Source organism: Anomaloglossus baeobatrachus, chromosome 4 (assembly GCF_048569485.1).
Source record: "Anomaloglossus baeobatrachus isolate aAnoBae1 chromosome 4, aAnoBae1.hap1, whole genome shotgun sequence".
NCBI classification, from domain to species: Eukaryota; Metazoa; Chordata; class Amphibia; order Anura; family Aromobatidae; genus Anomaloglossus; species Anomaloglossus baeobatrachus.
In genome coordinates this window covers 244016100-244038686 of record NC_134356.1, presented here as the reverse complement: position 1 = coordinate 244038686, position 22587 = coordinate 244016100, and the positions used below count along the sequence as shown (strand labels likewise).

Below are 22587 nucleotides of genomic sequence, written 5' to 3'. Positions count from 1 at the left end.
CCTGTCCTTCCAGGGCACAGGAAGAGACCTGTCCTTCCAGGGCACAGGAAGAGACCTGTCCTTCCAGGGCACAGGAAGAGACCTGCCCATCAAGGGCACAGGGAGACACCTGTCCCTCCAGGGCACAGGAAGAGACCTGTCCCTCCAGGGCACAGGAAGAGACCTGTCCCTCCAGGGCACAGGAAGAAACCTGTCCCTCCAGGGCACAGGAAGAAACCTGTCCCTCCAGGGCACAGGAAGAAACCTGTCCCTCCAGGGCACAGGAAGAAACCTTTCCCTCCAGGGCACAGCAAGAGACCTGTCCCTTCAGGGCACAGGAAGAGACCTGTCCGTCCAGGGCACAGGAAGAAACCTGTCCCTTCAGGGCACAGGAAGAGACCTGTCCCTCCAGGGCACAGCAAGAGACCTGTCCCTCCAGGGCACAGCAAGAGACCTGTCCCTCCAGGGCACAGCAAGAGACCTGTCCCTCCAGGGCACAGGAAGAAACCTGTCCCTCCAGGGAACAGGAAGAAACCTGTCCCTCCAGGGCACAGAAAGAAACCTGTCCCTTCAGGGCACAGGAAGAGACCTGCCCATCCAGGGCACAGGGAGATACCTGTCCCTCCAGGGCACAGGAAGAGACCTGTCTCTCCAGGTCAGTTAGAAGCCACCTGGCATCTGCCTGTCTGACTAGTCTCCTGTGCGGCTTAGTCCCTGGCAGCTATGAAAATGTGTTTTTTTTTCTCTGAAATGTCGCAACATAAAACTTTTCCACCTGCAAACGTTGCAGTGTTTCAGAGTTGAATAATACAGTCAGTACCTGATACGTGTTGCCTATGAATCAGGCAACATGTATCAAGCTGTCATGTTCACTTTAACCACACAGATGGTTTCCTAAGGTCCACCGATTTGATACTGAACATCAATATTTATAACGCTATGATATATTGTTCAGAAGGCTAATATTACCAGTCTTAAACAGGACTCGCTTGCATTATTGGTTGCGTCACAATTAGACCCAGCATGTCAGAGAGCTGATTTTAGGACTTTTTTGATAATGATATTTAACCTTAGATTATATAACTCATATTAGGTGTTTACATATCTACATACATCTCCACCTACTAATGATTTTATGAATTACATAAAGATGGGCTGAAAGATCATTTCACAGAGAATGTTTTTCATAAAACCTTTCTACCTACAACCATCATTAACCAACTATATTCATACCTCGTACAATATTGATGTGTTGCCATGCAATAATGGTCCATAACAAATATAGGAGTGTCCAACAACCCAACCTAGGTCAGATGCCGCCCACCATACCTGTGGAGGTAGGCAATATTTTGACAGGTTAGCAAATGAATGAAGTTTATCAGGTTTTAAATACTTGAAGTGAAACAACTAGTAAGCATTTCTATTAATCAAATTACTACTACAGACCATTAAATTGTTATAGCTTTTTCTAGGTGACACCACAAAGGTATATGAAGGAACATGGCAGTCCTGTACTATTGGTGTGCCAGTAGAGTCCCACTCCTAAAATGAAGAACATGGCACTCATTGCAACTAAACTCTCAGGATATTTTATTGATCAATAATATCCCACAGAAAATGCACAATGTTTGGGTTACATTGACCTATTTCAGATGAACAGGATACGTTGGAGAAAATGGAAGCCAAAATGAGACAAAGTGCTGAAAGTATAGTGGCACCCAGCTGCATGTACGGAGCCAGTGTTGAGCTGACCTCGATCTGTGGGATTTCATTTATCAATAAAATATTCTGATAATGCCAAGGTCTTCTTCTGTACCACAAATTAATAATACTGTGCTATAGGGAGATACTTTACTGCTAAAGAAGCGCTATGTACAAAGTAATAGGAAACACTGACAGTGCTTCCTCCTCCATATCCAGCAGTCAGGTGATTGGCATGTATAGGGCAGGAACAAGAGCTACCGGGTCATAGGACACCCAGACAGCTCTATTATGCAGCCAAGAGGCAGAATTTACCTAGTAACTGAAGTTGATATACTAGCCCCAGTTACAAGAGAAATAACATGAAAATACAAAACATTCAATATTTAAATGGCCCCATCCCCAAATGTCTTTTATGACCTTATGGGGGACACAAGGTATAAAATAAATGAAAAATAAATAAATGCCACTGTCTGTCCAAATCACTGTTAGCCCTCTACCCTTAAAAAAATGTGCACAAAATTATTAAAAATAATTGTTATAGAATGAGAACCACATTTTTAAATATATATTTTAGTGGTTCTGTGTGGCCATTTAAAAAAAAAAAAATTAACTTAATAAATCAATAATACAAATTAAAATATGTAACTTTGTAAGATATATCTCATTTTAAATTGATCTTGGATTGATCTTTCATTCTCAATTCATGGGTGAAATCTGTACAATTTGTATTCAGTGAAGACAGATTTTCCCATTACTGAGATAGATGAGAGATGGTGCTTTTAAAATCCCAGTGATGAGAAAATCTGTTTTCACTAAAGACAGATTTTACCCAAGAATTGAAGACACATGATCAGTTTAGGAGGATTTATGTAATAAGATACATTACCGCATCTTATTTGGTGTGTACCATTGATTTATGAAAGGAATTAAATGACAGCAAAGCGGGCTTTACACGCTGCGATATCGCTAATGATTTATCGTCGGGGTCACGTCGTTAGTGACGCACATCCGGCGTCCTTAGCAACATCGCAGCATGTGACATGTACGAGCGATCTTAAACAAGTCACAAAAGAGGCAAAAATCGTTGGTTTTGAATAGGTCATCCTAAAACCAAATATCGTTGCCTGTTTATTAGCGATGTTGTTCCTTGTTCCTGCGGCAGCACACATCGCTGTGTGTGACACCGCAGGAGCGACGAACATCTCCTTACCTCCGTCCACCGGCAATGAGGAAGGAAGGAGGTAGGCGGAATGTTACGTCCCGCTCATCTCCGCCCCTCTGCTTCTATTGGATGGCTGCCGTGTGACGTCGCTGTGACGTCGCACAATCAGCCCCCTTAGAAAGGAGGCGGATCAGCGGCCAGAGCGACGTCGCTGACCAGGTATGTGCATGTGATGCTGCCGTAGTGATAATGTTAGCTACAGCAGCGATCACACAATATCGCACGTACGACAGGGGCGGGTGCTATCACGCTCATCATTGCTAGCCGATGCTAGCGATGTCGCAGCGTGTAAAGCCCGCTTTTGTTTTGTTTCGGTTATTTTTTTCATTAAATAATTGGTCAGTCTTTACAGTGTTATAAATCTATGTAACATTACTTTTTGCTTCCTTTCCTTCCAAAATTAATGCTAAAATGGCTGTTTTAACTGCCTTGTTCATGCACTTTGAGTAGCTACTTCGAAATGCAGGTCTAGAAAATACTCCAGTGTGAGTTCTTCCCCCCCCTGTCCTTCCCTGTCTGAGCATGGGAGAAGGGAGAAGAGGAGCTCACAGTGGAGGATGGGCATTTGCTAGACCTTCATATCAGCTACTGTTGTTGCATGAACAAGGCAGTTAAAACAGTCTTTTCAGCATGGAGTTTGGAAGAAGAATAATCAAAATAAAATAACAGAAAATGATAAAAAATCATAACTTTGCAAAGACTAATGAATAATGAAGATTAGCAACTCTTTAATGATTTACATAAGATATACTGTATCCCACACTCTACACAGGTTTCTACAACTAGACTAGTTTTTTACACTGGACACCAGTGTAATCGTCTGGGGCAGATGATCCTCATATATCATAATGATTTATGCAAAAAAAGTTCCCTTACCTCACCGGGTTTCATCCCATAGACAGCAGACATTGTCCAATTCAACATGACGGCATAGCCGGCTGTACCTCTCACAACACCCTATAACAAAAAAATTATTAATAGAATTATAATTTTTTTTTCATGCCACTTTAAATATTGGATTTCAGTGTGCTGTTTCAATTAATCTACTCTGAATCACCTTTGGCACTCCTGTGGTGCCTGACGTATACAGGACATACAATGGGTGACTAGACGGAAGAGGAATACAGTCATGAGGATGAGCTTTGGCAATCTCCTCTGCCCATTCAAGATCACGGCCAGCAGTGATTGGAGCTTGTTCCTGTTTAAAAAGACAATAAAACAATAAAGAACATCTTACACATTGTTGTATTAAGAAAATATTGTTTTGGCTATCCTCTATTGCAAGGTGAATTTTTTGGATGACATGATAACAAAAGTAAAATAAAAGTAACTATAGTGAAGTGATTACATCCAGGACTAACAATCCTTAACTAAAAACTGTACTCTTTATTTCTTCATACTAAAAACAAAACCCTTCGACAGCATCACTTGAAAAGGCATAAAATAAATGCTGATGCATTTCAGACCAGCGATCTAACGCATTGCATGATGATTTAATGCGAGTCTGAGTTTATGTTATGCTGTTTCAAATGGTCTTGTAGCACAGTTTTTAATATGAAGAATACAGGATTGTTGGCGCTTTATGCGTGGTCTTTGATCGGATAATTTGAGCCCTCTTTCAAGCTCACCAACCAATTAAGAAAACGTCATACGGCAAGTCAAAACAGCTCTTAAAGGGAACCTGTCACCACTTTTTTAGCCTATAAGCTGCAGCCACCACCACCAGGCTCTTATATACAGCATTCTAACATGCTGTATATAAGAGCCCAGGCCGGGGGTATAATTTAAAAAACACTTTATAATACTTACCTAACGGTCGCGCTGTGGGCCTAATGGGCATCTCCGTTGTCCGGTGCCGGCGCCTCCTCTTTCGGCCATCTTCGTCCTCTTTCTGAAGCCTGGGTGCATAATGCGTCCTACGTCATACACACTCGCCGGTCCCGCGCATGCGCACTACAATACTTTGATCTGCTCTGCTCAGGGCAGATCAAAGTGCGCCTGCTCAGGACCCGAATGCCAGCAAGTGTGAATGACGTCGGACCCGTCATGCACCGCGGCTAGAGAAGAAGGAGAACAAAGATGGCCAAAAGAGGCGGCACTGGCACCGGAGAACGGAGACGCCCATTAGGCCCACAGCGCAAATGTTAGGTAAGTATTATAAAGTGTTTTTTTATGTTATACCCCCGTCCTGAGCTCTTATATACAGCATGTTAGAATGCTGTATATAAGAGCCCGGTGGTGGTGGCTGCAGCTTATAGTCCAAAAAAGTGGTGACAGGTTCCCTTTAACTCTTTAAACTTTCCTTTGGGTTATACTAAGTTAGTAAGTTGTTATAGTCTCCTCTGCAAACAGAAACTACATAATTTATTCCTTTTATCATATGTGAATGATATACAGTATTACAAAGTTTCCTAAATATTCACTTAAATCTTTGTAAACAGAAATGCCTGTCTTTCTTACATCAATCACTTTTGATCTCCTAAATTGATAATTCTCAAATCTGCTCAAATCTGTCTACAAATTTGCCTTCAGTAAGGAAAAAAAGTAAACCTGCTGCCTATAGAAGTCTATGAAGTAGGTGTGAGTAAATCTGCAGGGAAACAAAATCAAGAAAGTACAAGAAGAACCTGCTGAGGCTTCTAGTGCAGGAAAGAAACTGCTAAAAAAACAGGATACATATGATAAAATGGACAGAAATCGTATTATTCAGGTACAAACATGACAGGTTATTCTGAAAAGTTACTTGGCAAAGTAGTTACAATTAAACTGTCCTTTTCCTTGTGACTAGGTGGATATCACAGCAAATCCCCCTGTCTTCAGCAAGATATTGTTTCACATTTTTAAAACAGTTTGCAAAATTCAGAACAATTCCCTTCCAGTGAACACACACAAAGAGAATAATGAATTAAAACAACAAAAGTGATGCAAAGTCTTTTGCTACAATGTCTAACTTTGGAGTGGAATCAGGGTAGCAACAAAGGACCCCCCCCAACCAGACATAAGTCTCCTTCACTGGGATACCCCATCAGCTCACAAGTGGCACATTTCTAGAGGTTACTTTTTGGGTGCTACAATAAAAATAGGTTTTGGTTCTATTTGCAGTGAATCATTTTTCACAAAGTATAAAATATTTCAGCCAGCTTTACAGCTACTGTATATTTATGCTATTTTAGGGAAGTATTATTTTCAATTGCAACTTCAAACAACACCTGATTACCCAGTTCATCTTGAGAGCTATTTCTACACCCAGACCTACTGACCCCTTGGAGAACCTATCCAACTTCAAGTATTCAGAGGGGTTGTCAGGTCTTTTGCTATAAGTCTGCACTCACTATGTGACTGCAAACTCTTGAATTCTCACAACGCATACTCCACAAGCGGTCCAGGTTCTCTGGTGTCTGCGGCAAGAGTGGGCAGTCACTTGGCTGCAATTCTACGATTTGCATACTTCTGGACACTCTCCGACTAGACATATGCAGCCTTGCTCAGTTCACTTGTATCACTTGTACGAAATATACACACACACACACACACACACACAAATAAAAATATGAGAAAGGGAGAAAGAGAAATTTGACTTCTACATTTGTTAGACACATTTCACCCTGTCTTGCCTGAAGATATCAGAAGATTTGGACTATTTTGCCAACAGTTACATGAAACAGTTCCATGAGATTTGTAGTAGAACCTTTAGGGTATGTGTGCACGATCAGGACCCGCTGCATTCTGGACGCAGCGGATTCTGACCTGTGGGGCCGCGAGTCTCCTCTACAAGAGACCGCAGCTGCTCGTGCTCATCCGGGCTCAGGCAGTTGCAGCCTCTCGCTGTGTTCTCCCAGGGGAAAACTCACGTCTCCACAGCAAAAAATTCACATGCTTGCTGCCCGGAGAGCAGCACTGCAGGTCAGTTTCCATGGTGGACAGTGCACACACAGTGGGCATGGGATTTCTAGAAATATCATCCACTGTGCTTACTGTACAACACAGCGTTTTGGACTTAGCAGAAGCACGTTGCTTCCAAAACGCTGTGAAGCCTGATCGTGGGCACCCAGCCTAAAGGCCCCATCATACGCAGCAACGTATCTAACGATATATCGCCGGGGTCACGGATTCCGTGACGCACATCCGGCATCGTTAGGGATGTCGTTGCGTGTGACAGCAAGGAGCGACCGTTAACGATGGAAAATACCTTATCGTCCATCGTTGACACGTCGTTCCTTTTCAAAAAATCATTGATTGTTGAGCATGCAGGTTGTTCGTCGTTCCCGAGGCAGCACACATCTCTATGTGTGACACCTCGGGAGCGATGAAGTAAAGCTTACCTGCGGCAGCCGTCAATGCGGAAGGAAGGAGGTGGGCGGGATGTTACGTCCCGCTCATCTCTGCCCCTCCACTTCTATTGGGTGGCCGCTTAGTTACGCTGCTGTGACGCCGAACGAACCGCCTGCTTAGAAAGGAGGCGGATTGCCAGACACAGCGACATTGCTAGGCAGGTAAGTACGTGTGACAGCTCCTAACAATTTTGTGCACCACGGGCAGCGATTTGCCCGTGACGCACAAACGATGGGGGCGGGTGATATCGCTAGCGATATCGCTGCGTGTAACACCCCCTTTAGGCTACGTTCCCACAATGAGCTTTTGGTGAGTTTTTGATGTTGCAGATTTTCTGCAGCATTTCTCCATCTATCATGTAAATTCGGTTACTTGTGTTTTTTCATTGCATTTTTCTGTGCGGTTTTTGTGTCTTGTTGGTATGTCTTGTTTTAAATAAAGCTGCTTTGTTTTTAATACTTCCTGGTATTTGGCTTTTAAAAATGTTATTGTTGCAGTAATGTCTTAATTATCCATGTGCTTAGTGTATTTCCGCAGCGGTGTTTACCTGCATTCTTTACGTGAGGATTTTCCGCTTCTAATGCAAGTTTATGGGGAAAATCTGCACCTAAAACTCAGCGTATCCACGAGAGAATTGGACTTATGAATTTCAAACATGCACTACAGGTGAGTTTAGACAGCATAAAAAAAACCCACAGTAGGCACGAAATATCTATAAATCCCATCCACTTTGCTGGAACTGTAAGACGCTGTTTTTGGCACATTTAATACACAAAGCATCAAAAACTCACTAAAAACTCAATATGGGAACGTAACCTAACGGTGCATTTTTTATACATTAGATGTCAAAATAAATCTATTCATTTTTGTTTTTTCTTCATATAGAAGGTTATTTTTTATCATGTTACGTACCATGTTTGGTCGGCTGTAGACCAGAACTTTTTCAGGCTTGTGCTGCACCATCTCTAGTGCTTTTTCTACAAGAGGAATGTATTCAACTCTCCTACCAGGCTCAATGCCAAACGATGCAGTTACGATTAGTTTAGGCTGTGGAAAGATCAAAATATAATATACATAAGTAAAAAATGTACATATTATAATTAGGGATGACCGAAAACTTCGATTATTCGGCTTCGCGAATATTTTCTGAATACCTCGCCGCTATTCGACTATTCGCGAATATTCAATGTGCAATATAAGTCTATGGGAAACCCGAATAACAACTATTCAGAACTATTCGGGCTTCCCATAGACTTACATTGCGCATCGAATAGTTGAATAGCGGCGAGATATTTGGAAAATATTCGCGAAGCCGAATAATCGAAGTATTCGATCATCCCTAATTATAATGTAATATGCTTTTTGGACAACAATCAATTAGGATCTTTAAATTAGATTAGAGCCCAAAATAAATATCTGGTCAACAAGAATCTAATAGCAAAAGAAAAGTGATTTGAATTTTACCTTCGCATGATCAATGCGTACAGATAACTCCTTGGGTGCAAACCCGCCAAATATCAGACTATGAATGGCACCAATTCTTGCACATGCCAGCATAACATACATTGCCTGGGGTATCATTGGCATGTATATAACAACTCTATCTCCAGTTTTGACTCCATATTTTGTCAGTACACCAGCTAGCTTGGACACCTGAGAAAAAAAATATATATACAGTTTTGAGTTATGTATCTGCAGTCACAATTATTTCCAAAAATGAACCCCCTACATTACCATAACGTGACTTGTTGGATAATGGGGGATAAGGGTCCCTATGCTGTCCCTCATGCTAGGGGGCTTTATGGTATCCGTAATCTCAGGGATACTCCTAAGGTTTGAGACACCTAAGTCATGTTCCTGACCCTGCTCCTGACCAAATTTGGTCTGATTCCCCCCTCCCGCTCTCACCAGGGAAGGATGGGGCAGGAGTGTGATATTAAACACAAATGAAGACAGACAAGGGAAAACCAAAACTCTGACACACAACAGGCACACATGGGATTAGAGAATAAGAGATTCAGGAGGAAAACAAGAGCAGGAAGGAAACATACAAGAGAAAATAGGGATAAACTCCACAACTGCACAAAGCAACAAGAGCTAAAAGCACCAGAAAGTCTGAGACAACACCCCATACCAGACCAACTAAGACAAGCTGTACCGTAGCTGGCAAAGGTGAAAGGATCAAGTCAGTATATGAGCGGGGAGCAGATGTGATAGGCTCCCTCACAACAGGTGATCAAAGAGGGAAAACAATCAGACTAACAGAGATTAACTCTTGCTAGCCTGCCTATGAATCAGCACACAGCAGGTCAACGCCCAAGTCTGCCTGCGTTGCTCCCAGACACCACAGAATCTCTCAGGCGGAGTATTAGAATCTGCAATTTGAACAGGACCAGACACCGCCATTACAGTCGGCAAAGTTAGTGAAAAGCTGTGTGGCAAATTCTTGTGATAAGAAGAATAAAACTATAAAACTCATTCATCAGGAGAGGAGAAAAAAGGAATCTTAGAATTAATGGATGCTGCATTTTCCACTAAGATCCATGGTGACAACACTGACCAAGAAGTATAACCTATGCATTTGAGGCTATATCTTATATATCTTAGTCATAATGCAATAGTATTTTGAATGAGGGTAAAACAGCATATGCTCTCCCCAAGAACGGGCTGATCATTTCAAAATGTAGTAAAACAAAAATAGCCTTTTTTTATTATTATTATTAATAATAATTTATTTATAGAGCACCATTAATTCCATGGTGCTGTACATGAGAAGGGGGTTACATACAGAATACATACACAAGTTACAGTAGACAGACTAGTACAGAGGGAAGAGGGCCCTACTCTTGCGGGCTTACAATCTATAGGATTTTGGGGAGGAGACAATAGGTGGGGTGAAGATTGCTCGGGCGGTAGCTCCGCTCGGTGGTCGGGCGGCAGCCCTGCTCGGTGGTCAGGCGGCAGCCTTCTGACATCCATCTATATTGTAGCATTTACATTTTATTGCTGTTCCAATCACACACAAATAAACACTATGAGCATCATAGGGATGTTCAGAAATGTTTTGTGACAGAGTCATTGCATTATACAGTTCTTGAACTATACTGCATTAAAGGGGTTGTCCAGGATTAGAAAAACATGGCTGATTTATTTCAGAAGCTGTTCGACCCTTGAACATAGGTTAGTCTTGGTAATACAGCTTAGCTACAGTCAATTTAATAGAGAAGAGTTGCAATATCGGACTAAACCCATGGACAGGGGTGGTGCGGTCTCCGAAATAAATCAGTTATGCTTTGATGATCAAGGACAATCTGTGGATCATCTGTTGGATAATAGTCTGGATTTGTGCATTTTAATTTGTTAAAATCAAATTAGACACCATCGTTCATACATCTTTGTTGTGTATAACCATACTATGATTTAATGCTGTGAACAAAAGCATTGTTGTAAAAAGGCTAAACATATCATTACAAGAAGGAAACTGGATTCTGGTATATGAACACACATACTCAATGAAATTTGGATATTTATACTCTAGGTTATGTAGATTAATAGACAAGCTGTCACCTAATGTAGATGAAATGCCACAGTGTTCATGTGTTGTTAGGGCATAACATGATGTTAGGAAATGTGCTGAAGGACAGAATATAATTGGTGCAAGGAGATTTTTGCCTTGTAAGTTTGACATTGTGTAATCTCCACATTTGCTGATAAGCACAGATAAGAAACATAACATCCCAATTTCAACAATTTCTCCAATTAGGCAAAATTCTCATCTATACCTTTTTATGTGCTTAAGTAGAGAATGTGTGCTCTAGGAAATGTGTGCAATTTATATTGCATGGTGCAATATCGTAAGTTAATGCAGTTAAACATGGCAGTTTTACACTGCAGGATAGAGGTAAGCCATGCAAGATAATCTAACAAACATGCTTCTTGTTCAGTTGTGCTACATTATTTATTTTTCATATCTTTTTGCTTAGTATATGTATTAGCTGGTTCTTACTTTTACTTCTTCCACCCTTTTACACTTTGTGTGCATGCTCTCCACATCAGCCCTTCTCTTCTGTCTGCAATGTACAGTGTTGAGGCTTAGGCAGGCTGCTTTCACACTACGTTTTTTTAACATGCGTCATGAACGTTTTTTTGCTGTAAAAGTGGATCCTGTTTTTACAAAGAAAAACGCATGCAAACGCATGTGTTATTTTGCAGGATCCTGCCACTTTAAGTTTATGTGCGGGCATTGAAGTCATGTGATCGGGAGTGAGGGGAACTGAACGTGATAGACTGGGAGCCGGCATCTGACAGCTGCAGACGCTGGTAACCAAGGTAAACATCGGGTAACTAAGCGAAGTGCTTTGCTTGGATACCCGATATTTACCTTGGTTACGAACGTCCGTAGCTGCTAGGAGCCGGGCTGCCTGCTCCCTGCAAAACGTAACCAAGGTAAACATCGGGTAACTAAGCAAAGCGCTTTGCTTGGTTACCCGATATTTACCTTGGTTACGAGCATCCGTAGCTGCTAGGAGCCGGGCTTCCTGCTCCCTGCACACGTAACCAAGGTAAACATCAGGTAACTAAGCGAAGTGCTTTGCTTGGTTACCCGATATTTACCTTGGTTATGAGTGTCTGCCGCTCTCAGGCGGGGGAGAGAGGGAGGGGGAGAGAGGGAAGGGGAGAGAGAGACTGATCACGCCAGGCTGGTTTCTGGGCATGCTCAGTAGAGCAAGCAGGATCCTGTCTATCAGCATGCCAGCGTTCACATGCGTTTGCATGCAGAATAGTCAGGATCCAGTGAAAAACAGTATTTGGACGCAGCTCAAAAACACTACAAGTAGCATTTTTGAAAAAAGTGACAAAACTGCAAGTCGCTGGATCCTCACTATAACGCATGCAAACGCATGTGAACGCATGTTGACGCAAATGCATTAAAATGAAAACGCATTTGCACTGGATCCGTTTTTGCATTAAAAAAACGTTCATGACGCATGTTAAAAAAAAACATAGTGTGAAAGCAGCCTAACTGACAATTCTCAATCACTCGAAAGCATGCACAAAACACTCCCATAAATCCATGAACCACCTGTTCTTTTTTTCTCCTTCCCCTTGGCGCCGACGACATCTCCCCTAACCCTGAGCCTTCTTCTACTACTACTTTATCATTTTCTTCCTACTGCACATAAAAATCCTGCTTATATTATCAACATTCAGCGCTCACCTTATCCTGTCTTTTTTAAATATGCTCTCTAGAACTCTGCATAAATATGCTCCCTCTTTTTAATTCCCTTTGCAGGACAAAGTAACATTTTTAGTAATACCATATATATTTTTCTATAAACCTTTGGATACATTTTTTTAATTAAATAATTATATTTTAAATTTATCATTGTATGGGCTATGGTATCATTTTATAACTTGAATGGTTACGGATGGTGCGATAACATGCACCTTTTTTGTTTATTTTAGTTCATTTATAAAAAAACATTTTTAATGATAAAAAAATGGCATGCTTTATTTAGAATTGTTTTTCATTTTATCCCCTTCTTGTAAGTAATATTGCTTTACAATTATCACCATATAATAATTTTGGACAACATCTTGTAGTAATTTTTCCATGGGGTCCTCATCTTGTAGTAATGTCCCCATTCTGTAGTAATGTGCCAATCCTTATCCCCTTTTTGTAGTAATGTGCCAATCCTTCTCCCCATCCCGTAATAATGTGCCCATCCTTGTCCCCACCCTGTAGTAATGTTTCTATCCTTGTCCCCTTCTTGTAGTAATGTTCCCATCCTGGCCGACATCCTGTAGTAATGTGCCCATCCTGGTCCTCATCCTGTAATAATGTGCCCTATCCTTATCCCCATACAGTATTAATGTTACCATGCTTGTCCCCATTCTATAGTAATGTGCCACTACTTGTCCCCTTCTTGTAGTAATGCTCCCATCTTTGTCACTATCCTGTAGTAATGTTCTCATCCTTGTCCCCTTCTTGTAATACTGTGCCCATCCTGGTCCCCATCCTGTAGTAATATGCCCATCCTGGTTCCCATCCTGTAATAATCTGCCCAATCATTGTCCCCGCCCTGTAGTAATGTGCTACTCTTTGTCCCCTTCTTATAGTAATGTTCCCATCCTTGTCACTATCCTGTAGTAATGTTCTCATCCTTGTTCCCTTCTTGTAGAACTGTGCCCATCCTGGTCCCCACCCTGTAGTAATGTGCCCATCCTGGTCCCCATCCTCTAATAATCTGCCTAATCATTGTCCCCACCCTGTAGTAATGTGCCCATCCTGGTCCCCACCCTGTAGTAATGTGCCCATCCTGGTCCCCATCCTGTAGTAATGTGCCCATCCTGGTCCCCATCCTATAATAATCTGCCTAATCATTGTCCCCACCCTGTAGTAATGTGCCCATCCTGGTCCCCATCCTGTAATAATCTGCCCAATTATTGTCCCCACCCTGTAGTAATGTGCCCATCCTGATCTCCATCCTGTAGTAATGTGCCCACCCTGGTCCCCATCCTGTAATAATCTGCCCAATCATTGTCCCCACCCTGTAGTAATGTGCCCATCCTGGTCCCCATCCTGTAATAATATGCCCAATCATTGTCCCTACCCTGTAGTAATGTGCCCATCCTGGTTTCCATCCTGTAGTAATGTTCCCATCCTTGTCCCCATTCTATAGTAATGTGCCACTCCTTGTCCCATTCTTGTAGTAATGTCCCCATCCTTGTCCCCTTCTTGTAGTACTGTGCCCATCCTGGTCCCCATCCTGCAGTAATGTACCCATCCTGGTCCCCATCCTGTAGTAATGTGCCCATCCTTGTCCCCATCTTATAGTAACGTTCCATCCTGTAGTAATTTTCCCCTTACATGCCATTCTACATGTTCACATAACAAAGACAAAAAAAAACAAAACGCATGCTCAGTTACATGTAAAAAGTTAAAGAGATACTGCTACCCTCCATAATTTGTATGTGTCCTGTAGTAATGTGCCCATCCTTGTCCCCATCTTATAGTAACATTCCATCCTGTAGTAATTTACCCTTACATGCCATTATACATGTTCACATAACAAAGCCAAAAAAAAAACCAAAACGCATGCTCAGTTACATGTAAGAAGTTAAAGAGATACTGCTACCCTCCATACTTTTTATGTGTACAAACTGGTGGTCAGCCTCTCATCCATGACTTCAATTAAGGGGTTTCTGAGTTAATGGATGTATATTTAACAAAAAAAAGGGACGCATACAAAACGATGACCCAATACGCATAGGGAGAACAGAAATACTATGACCTAAGAAATGGAAAAATCAGCAAGAAAAAAAAATAAAAAAGGCAGGGTATTGACAACTGCCAAAACTAACCCATGGTAACAGTGGAACAAAGGATCAGGAGACAATAGAGGAAGGAGGAAAGGACATTATACCTGATATTCCCATACTCTTGAACACTCTACCCCAGCATATCAGACTCTCAGCTACTGTGGAAAGCTTCAAAAGGAATCTGAAGACCCATCTTTTCCAACAAGCCTACAACCTACAATAACATTCAGTCTAGTACACCACTGCGCAACCAGCTCTGTCCTCACCTGCTGCACTCACCTATCCCCTGTGGACAGTGAGCCCTCGCAGGCAGGGTCCTCTCTCCTCCTGTACCAGTCTGTTTTCTACTGTTAATAATTGTTGTACTAGTTTTTATGTATACCCTTTTCACATGTAAAGCGCCATGGAATAAATGGCGCTATAATAATAATAATTATTATAATAATATACCATTTAAAGCCATGGTGGTAGAAGTGGCAAAAATGATGGCACCAGAAATTAAAGTGTCACTGGAAAACATTGGGGCAGATGCGTTGAAACAACTGCAGGCAGATGTGTCACAACACTCAGAAAGATTAACTACAGCAGAAAACCGGATCAGTGAGTTGGAGGATGATTTGACCAAAATACACTCTGACATGAGGAAGGCGAATAAGCTAAAACAACAACTATTTGACAATGTGGATGACCTAGAAAACAGGTTACATAGAAACAACCTACGAATAATTGGACTGCCAGAATCCATTACGCCAAACCATTGGGTCCGGATATGTGCAAAAGTTTTACCAGCAGCATTAGGAATAGCAGGCAAAATCAAGATGGAAAGCGCTCATAGGCTTGGACCAACAAATCTTGAGACTCAGGCTTCAAATCCTCCCAGACCAACGCCGGTAATTGTGCCGTATTTGGATTACATGGAAAAAAACATCTACACTACAAAATTACAGAAGGCAATAAACGCCAACAATAGTGAGTGATCATAAAGTCCAACTGTTCAGTGACTATTCTGCGGAAGTAGCTAGAAAAAGAAGAGGATTTAGCGAGGTATGCACAGACTTGGTTAAAAAGACAATTAGGTTTGCACTACAGTTTCCAGCAATGCTGAGAATTTTTGTTCCGGAAGGGGGAACAGAGACATTCATCGCAACTGACCTGGCAATGAACAATGTTTAGCAGCTAGTGCCCAGAGAAGAAGGCAGCCAATGCTAGTCAAAACTCAACAAAGACTGAGAGATGAACATTTTGACATGATTTTAGCTCGGAAATGGGAACAAGGAGACAGTCTGGGGCGGTGGGGGAGGGGGGGGCAAAAAGAGAGTAAACATTAGCTCAAGTGCCATAGTGGTCTCTGTCTGTCTGTTCTCTCCCTCTACCCTCTGTGCTACTGAACGCAACATGGTAATGCAAAACAAAGGAAATTGTGTATTGTTTTTTTTTTGTTTTGTTTTTTTTTCTCTTTTTTCTCTTTATCCTCTTCTTCCCCTTATGAATGACTGCTGGTCGTAAATGGTTAACAATGGTGTTTTCGTTTATCGTATAAGAGTTACTACGGATGGAAACCAATATTGAAGAACACAAAGGAGGTGGAGAGGTGGTGTGGTATATGAGGAGTTGACTGAAAAGGAATATACAGAGATCCCTCAAAGGTAGTGTGAAAAAAAAACAAAGCTAAGAAAAGGTAAAATTTCTGCTCTTGTTCTGGTTAAAGTTTAGTTAGAAGTTTAAAAAAAACAGGGGGGAAAACGGGGGGTAGAGAGCAGGGAAGCTGTTAATCCTTCAAGACAGGTCTTGGAGAGAGTAGAAGAAAAATGAAACAAAAAGGGAATATGAAAGTGATTGCATGGAACGTTAGAGGACTCCAGAGCGCACACAAAAGGATGATTATTTTAAGACACCTAAAAAAGTTGAAAGCAGACGTAGCATTATTACAAGAAACAAACTTAGAAGAAAAAAAAATTCAGAATGAATAAACTTTAGGTGGGAGAAGTATGTGGTTCTTCAGCTAAACAAGGAAAAGCAGGTGTAATGAATCATTCTAGTCCATAACCAGGCAAAATATTAAATCTTATCAGCAGAAACAGATAACACAGGAAGACTGTTGGTAGTTCTAATGGATAGTTCGATAGGCAGGCTAAAGCTATACAATGTGTATGCCCCAAACGGTAAGAACAAGAAAACAAAATTTGGAAATATACAGAAAGTTTGATTAGAAAGGAAAACAAAATTTTGGTAGATACAGAAAGGAAGATCATAGTAGGGGGAGACTTAAACACAGTAAGAGACACAACAGTGGATAGAACAGACCCACCACTTAAAATAAGAATACCACGTTTGCATGATAAAATGCTCAGTTCCTTCCTTAATAAAAACACTAAACTCACAGATATATGGCACAATTCATTCCCACTTGAACGGGAGTATATGCATTTTTCACACACACAATTCTTGGTCAAAAATTGATTACTTTATGATATCAGAAGAAGTGATGAGTAGAAAGGACGAAAATAGATGACCTTGTTATTTCAGACCATGCTCCGGTTGTGCTATCTTTGACAGACATCTTCTCACAGGGAACAGATATCTTGTGGAAGTTCCCTTTTTTTGGGCACAAAATGAAGATGCCCATAGGTTGATGAAGATATGGTGGACGGAGTATAGTATAGACAATGCAGCACATGAGGAGGAGCCCCACCTCTATTGGGACACAGCAAAAGCAGTTCTGAGAGGGAGGGTAATAGGGTATGTGAAAAAAATAAAGAACTATACCATGTGGGAATACAACAGTGCGAGTGAAAAAGGTCAGACTTGCATATAGAGTTTTTGGAGAAATCAACCACTGACAATAAAGACAGATGGGTAATGGCAAAAATGGAATTTTATGTATGGCTAGAGAGGCTAGAAAAACTGAGAGGTCAGAAGAAAATAAGGCGGAGGCACTTTTAGCACACATGTCGGAAGGGTAGAAACCAGGGTCTTTTATTGGTTCTTTACAAGCAGAGAACGGACATACACAAAATAATCCCAATAAAATAAATTATGTTTTACAGCGATATTAAACGAAATGATATGATCAAGGCCCGATAGATGAAAAGGAAGCTCAGATACTTATTAACAAGCTAAAGCTGCCGAAGCTGGAGGAACATGACAGGGAATCTCTAAATGCGCCAAAAAAATAGAAGAGGTTCTTCAAGTAATAAAAAACTTAAAGCATAGCGCCAGGACCTGACGGGCTAATGGAAGAATTCTATAATATTCTAAAAGAAGACATAGTACTTACGTTGATAATAGTATTTAACCATACGTTACAGAATAAAACCTTGTTAAAAATCGGCAAACATGGCATATGTTAAAGTTTTGTACAAAAACGGAAAAGATGTTAACGATCCTTCTTCATATTGATCGATCTCCCTAATAAATCAGAATGTCAAAATTTTATCGAAGATACTAGCGGACAGATTGGCACAATTACTTCCCGAACTTGTAGGGCTACATCTAGTAGGTTTTATCAAAAATAGAGGAGCAGTTTTCAATATCAGAATGGTTTGTCAGTACAAGATGGCATTAAATGGGGGTATGGATAAAGGAAATCCTGCACTGTTGGCCTTAGATGCTGAAAAGGCTTTTAATAATGTAAACTGGAAGTGGCTTGATATAGTGCTGGACAACTATGGAATAACAGGGATATTCAGAAATTATTTAGCAGCTATAAACACCTATCCTTAGCAAAGATATACATGCCAGGTTACATATCGGATCCAATAGTATATAAAAAAAAAAGTACAAGACAAGGTTGCCCCCTTTCCCCTCTGCTGTTCGACCTTGCACTAGAGCCGTTGGCGCAATACTTGATAACATCAAATTGTTATTTAGGGATCAAAGTAGGCTCCAAGGAAACTAAATTAACATGTTTCGCAGATGACAAGCTGCTATTTATATCTGATCCAAAGAAACAGATGCAGCAAATTCTGTAAATTTTGAAGTATTTTTGAGCCTTTTCAGGATAAAGTAAACATTGAAAAGAGCCAACTACTTTTTCTAAATCAATCGAATGGTGGAGCGGGAAAGGGGACGGAGTAGTGCCACATCATCACGTGACATATTTAGGAATCGAAATTGGGAGAGAAGCTACTGTATGTCACTATATAGCCTCAATTATAATAACTTGATAGTTAAAATAGTAAAAGAGCTAGATAAATGGAATAAGTTAACATTATCTCTTTTGTCAGGGCTCATTTAATTAAAATTACTAGTTTTTCACCTTTATTATAGCCAATGTAAATCATACCTCTGCTGTTGAAACATTCTGATACAAGAAAAATACAAACTGCGTTCATAAACTTTTTCGGCAGGGAAAAAGGCCAAGACATTAGCGCTACCAAAGTCGGATGGAGGAAAACAGATGTAGCTGATTAGAATGTACAATTTAGCATCAATTTTTAGATTTAGACATGTTAGAGATTGGGTAAACATCTCAAATACCTTTTTGGAAGCTGAGCTGCCAGCACCATATGTAAAGAGAGGGGAGCTACCACACCAGATGAATGAAATGTAGTATGCTTTTGAGCGACACCATCATGGCATGGAAGATAATTCGAAAAATGTATAGGCTCTCTTTGGAGTTTCAAAATACGTTCCATTATGGAGTAATCAGTAATTCTTGCAAGCAAGCCAAAATAAATTATATTCAGAATGAAAACAGAAGGACGTTGGTAAAGTGAGAGACATGTTAAATGTAGAGAGTGGGATGTTTCAGACGTGGCATGAATTTTTTCAAAAATACACCTTGGGTGGTCATCAGTTTCTTCAATATAATCAAGTAGAGCAGCACTATAGTTCCCTGGTGAAAGATCTAAGCAAAGTGGAAAAAGGGGACAATTTGACCCGCTGGTGGATGGGGCAGGGGGTTGTGACTCTTTGTCAGCAAATTGAGCATGGAAACACAATTAGGGTAGAATGAAGAGATTTTTTCGGGATGGGACAAAACCATAAGGGTGGCTTTACACGCTACGATTTCGCTACAGCGATCTCATTGGGGTCACGGATTTTGTGACGCACATCCGGCTACTGTAGCGATCTCGTTGTGTGTGACTCCTAGGAGCGATTTTGGATCGTTGCAAAAACGTCCAAAATCGCTCCTCGTTGACATGGGGGTCCTCTCCCAATTATCGATGCTGTCGCGGGGGCGAAGTTGATCCTCGTCCCTGCGGCCGCACACATCGCTACATGTGACGCCGCAGGAACGAGGAACCTCTCTTTACCTGCCACACTCCAGCAATGAGGAAGGAAGAAGGTGGGCGGCATGTTCATCCCGCTCATCTCCGCCCCTCCGCTTTGATTAGGCGACCGCTTAGTGACGTCGCTGTGACGCCGAGCAAACCGCCCCCTTAGAAAGGAGGCGGGTTGCCGGTCACAGCGACGTCGCCGAGCAGGTAAGTACGTGTGATGCTGCCATAGCGATAATGTTCGCTACGGCAGCGATCTCCACATATCGGCATAACGATAGGGGCGGATGCTATCACGCTCGCCATCGCTAGCATCGGCTAGCGATGTCGCAGCATGTAAAGCCCGCTTAAAAGACCCAGATTTATATGACAAGATCATGGAGGTATGGAGTAAAGTGAGGAAGGTAATGATCATTGAGCAGCGGAGAACATTTTTTTTCAAAATAATACATAACGCAACATATGCATTTAACCTTTCCTTCTAAATTTCACCTGCACATTATCTAACGGCTTGTCTGAAATGTAAATCACAGAGAGCAAATCTATTACACTGTTTGTGGGAATTTTTGATCATTCAAAACATGTGGGGAGACAGTATAGAATATATAAAATATATCTGGGATGTGGAGGTTCCTAAAACCCCTCAGGCCTGTATCTTCCATTATGTTAATTCACAGGAAGGTGGGGGAGATAGGAGGCAGGGAGTCCCCCTCATAATTCACATGGTATTACTGGTACGGTAACAAAAAAGTGCATACTTAGACATTGGCTACAGAGACAGGTGGCAGGGGTACCAGAAGTGATAGAGTTACTAAAGAGACTAATGGTTTTGATAAAATGGAGTTGGAAATATCATGTTTAATGAAGGTTTATAAAAATACAGCTTGGTATAGACAACAATAAATGTTGTAACAGTAAAAAAATAAAGGGGATGATTAGAAAGTCCTGTATCATAAGAATGCAGTCAAATAACCAAAATCTACTATGTAAGTTTGCTTGATTGTATATTTTCTTTTATAATCAAATAAAGTTTGTTATTAAAAAAATTAAAAAAAAAGATTATTTTCTCCTGTCCTCTGTTCCCTTGGTGTTCTCTTTTCTGTTTCTTGCGTCCCACAGGCCCGTGGACCCCATGATGATCGCGGCTGGTGTCAGGGGCCACTGTAGTCAGCTCATTATTTTACTTGAATATATTACTGGCGCCACACAGATCTCTCTGCAGGCCTAATCCAATGGCAGCTTCTGGCCAATCAGAGGCCAGCAGTTGACGTCATATGCCTATGTCAGCTGCTGGCCTGTGATTGGCCGGCAGGTGCCTTTGATATAGTTCTGCAGAGAGCTTCTGCGCACCGCCAGCAGTTCATTTAAATAAAATAAAGTGCTGAGTGCAGCGTCCCCTTGCACCAATCGCGATCATCATGGGGTCTACGGGCCTGTGTGCTACAAGAAGAGGCTTGAGGGGCCGCATGCAGACCGCAGGCTGTGTGTTTGAGAATCCTGGTCTACATAATTCATCACAATGTGCTCTCTAGGCTATACCACCCGTAACCTCACTAATATTTCCTACCATTGAAGTCCATACTGTTTGACTCTTCAAACGCTTCTCCCTGTGAGTGGTGGGTGTTTTTTGCCCTAGCACTATTTCAATACAATCATATATTTCAGAGTGCCCTGGATGAAGCAGCATCTGATACACGCAGAAAGATCTGATACAAACAATGGCAACCCTAGCACACACTGCAAATATGATTTATCCAGCATTGCTCAAGGTGTGCCAAGCATCAGTAGAAAAAAACCCCAAAAAAACAAAAAACACTTTCAGCAGAAAACTTCATTTACTATAAGTTCATGCTTAAAACTTTTAATTCTGCCCAAACAAGTCTACTTCACCACCCTCACCACATCACTAGGGTCATATCTTTAAACTTGTCAAGAGTTGGATATTGACTAAAAGGGCCACTTAATATGGTGGTTATGGTGGTCTCCTAAAAAGAGCAACTCCTTGGCTAGGTCCTTCCCGGAGGGATATCTGACTATTTTGCGTGTCGAGACTCCTAACAGAGGCTTCACGGACCTTTTTGATTTGACTAATGGGGAATGGCTTGTTTTCATATTGGCTAAAGTACAAGGATGGGGAGGTGCATTGATATGTTTCATGTGCTACTGAATACGGCCCTTTTCATTTACTCTATCAGCAATAACAGTCATATTTTATGACAGTTATTCCTGTCTATTCACTTTAATTCCATACTTCATGACATGTTATTTAATTTTCTTTAATAAGTGGATGTCACAGGTTCTCGAGGGAGAGAAACTTGCAATTTGTTTAAGCCTCTTGGCCCTCAATATTCCTTGCTTTTTCTCCATATGTTCGGCATTTCAGTGTAAAGTTCCTGCAAACAGTTACATATTTTAGATCTGTAGTCACCCCCCCATCTAAATAGGATGAGTCTTTAGAGGGAGTCACATAGCAAAAAAAATGAAACCGGGCCCTTTGCATCATTTTAGTTCTTATGAAACAAAACATCTACTTGGACAGTTTTGATTGCGCTTTCCACATCTTATCTCAATAAAAATATTTTTTTAAATTTGGACAAGGGATGGGGGGGGGCAGATGAATAGTGCCTTTAACTTGTAATAGAAGTCCCACTGACACATAAGTTTTAAGCATTAAGAAAATAATTGTTTTTATTTGCTAATGAGGAGCCATTCACTAATGAGGCGGTAGAATGGTTAATGCCAATTACAAGATGCACAGCTTTATGGTTATGCATAGACAGAATTGTTTTTGAAAAACAAACAGCA

General features: G+C 41.2%; 1 protein-coding gene across 1 annotated transcript in view; it reads right to left on the bottom strand.

The window, feature by feature from the left end:
* The window catches only part of ACSS3 (acyl-CoA synthetase short chain family member 3), a 209671-nt gene that overhangs the window by 119669 nt on the left and 67415 nt on the right, over positions 1-22587 (bottom strand). The window contains exons 4-8 of the mRNA XM_075344762.1: positions 8702-8890; positions 8150-8284; positions 3963-4103; positions 3782-3862; positions 1213-1308 (exon numbers count right to left, since the gene is read on the bottom strand). Of these exons, the coding sequence (XP_075200877.1) occupies positions 1213-1308; positions 3782-3862; positions 3963-4103; positions 8150-8284; positions 8702-8890 (642 nt within the window). The remainder of the gene's footprint in view (positions 1-1212; positions 1309-3781; positions 3863-3962; positions 4104-8149; positions 8285-8701; positions 8891-22587) is intronic.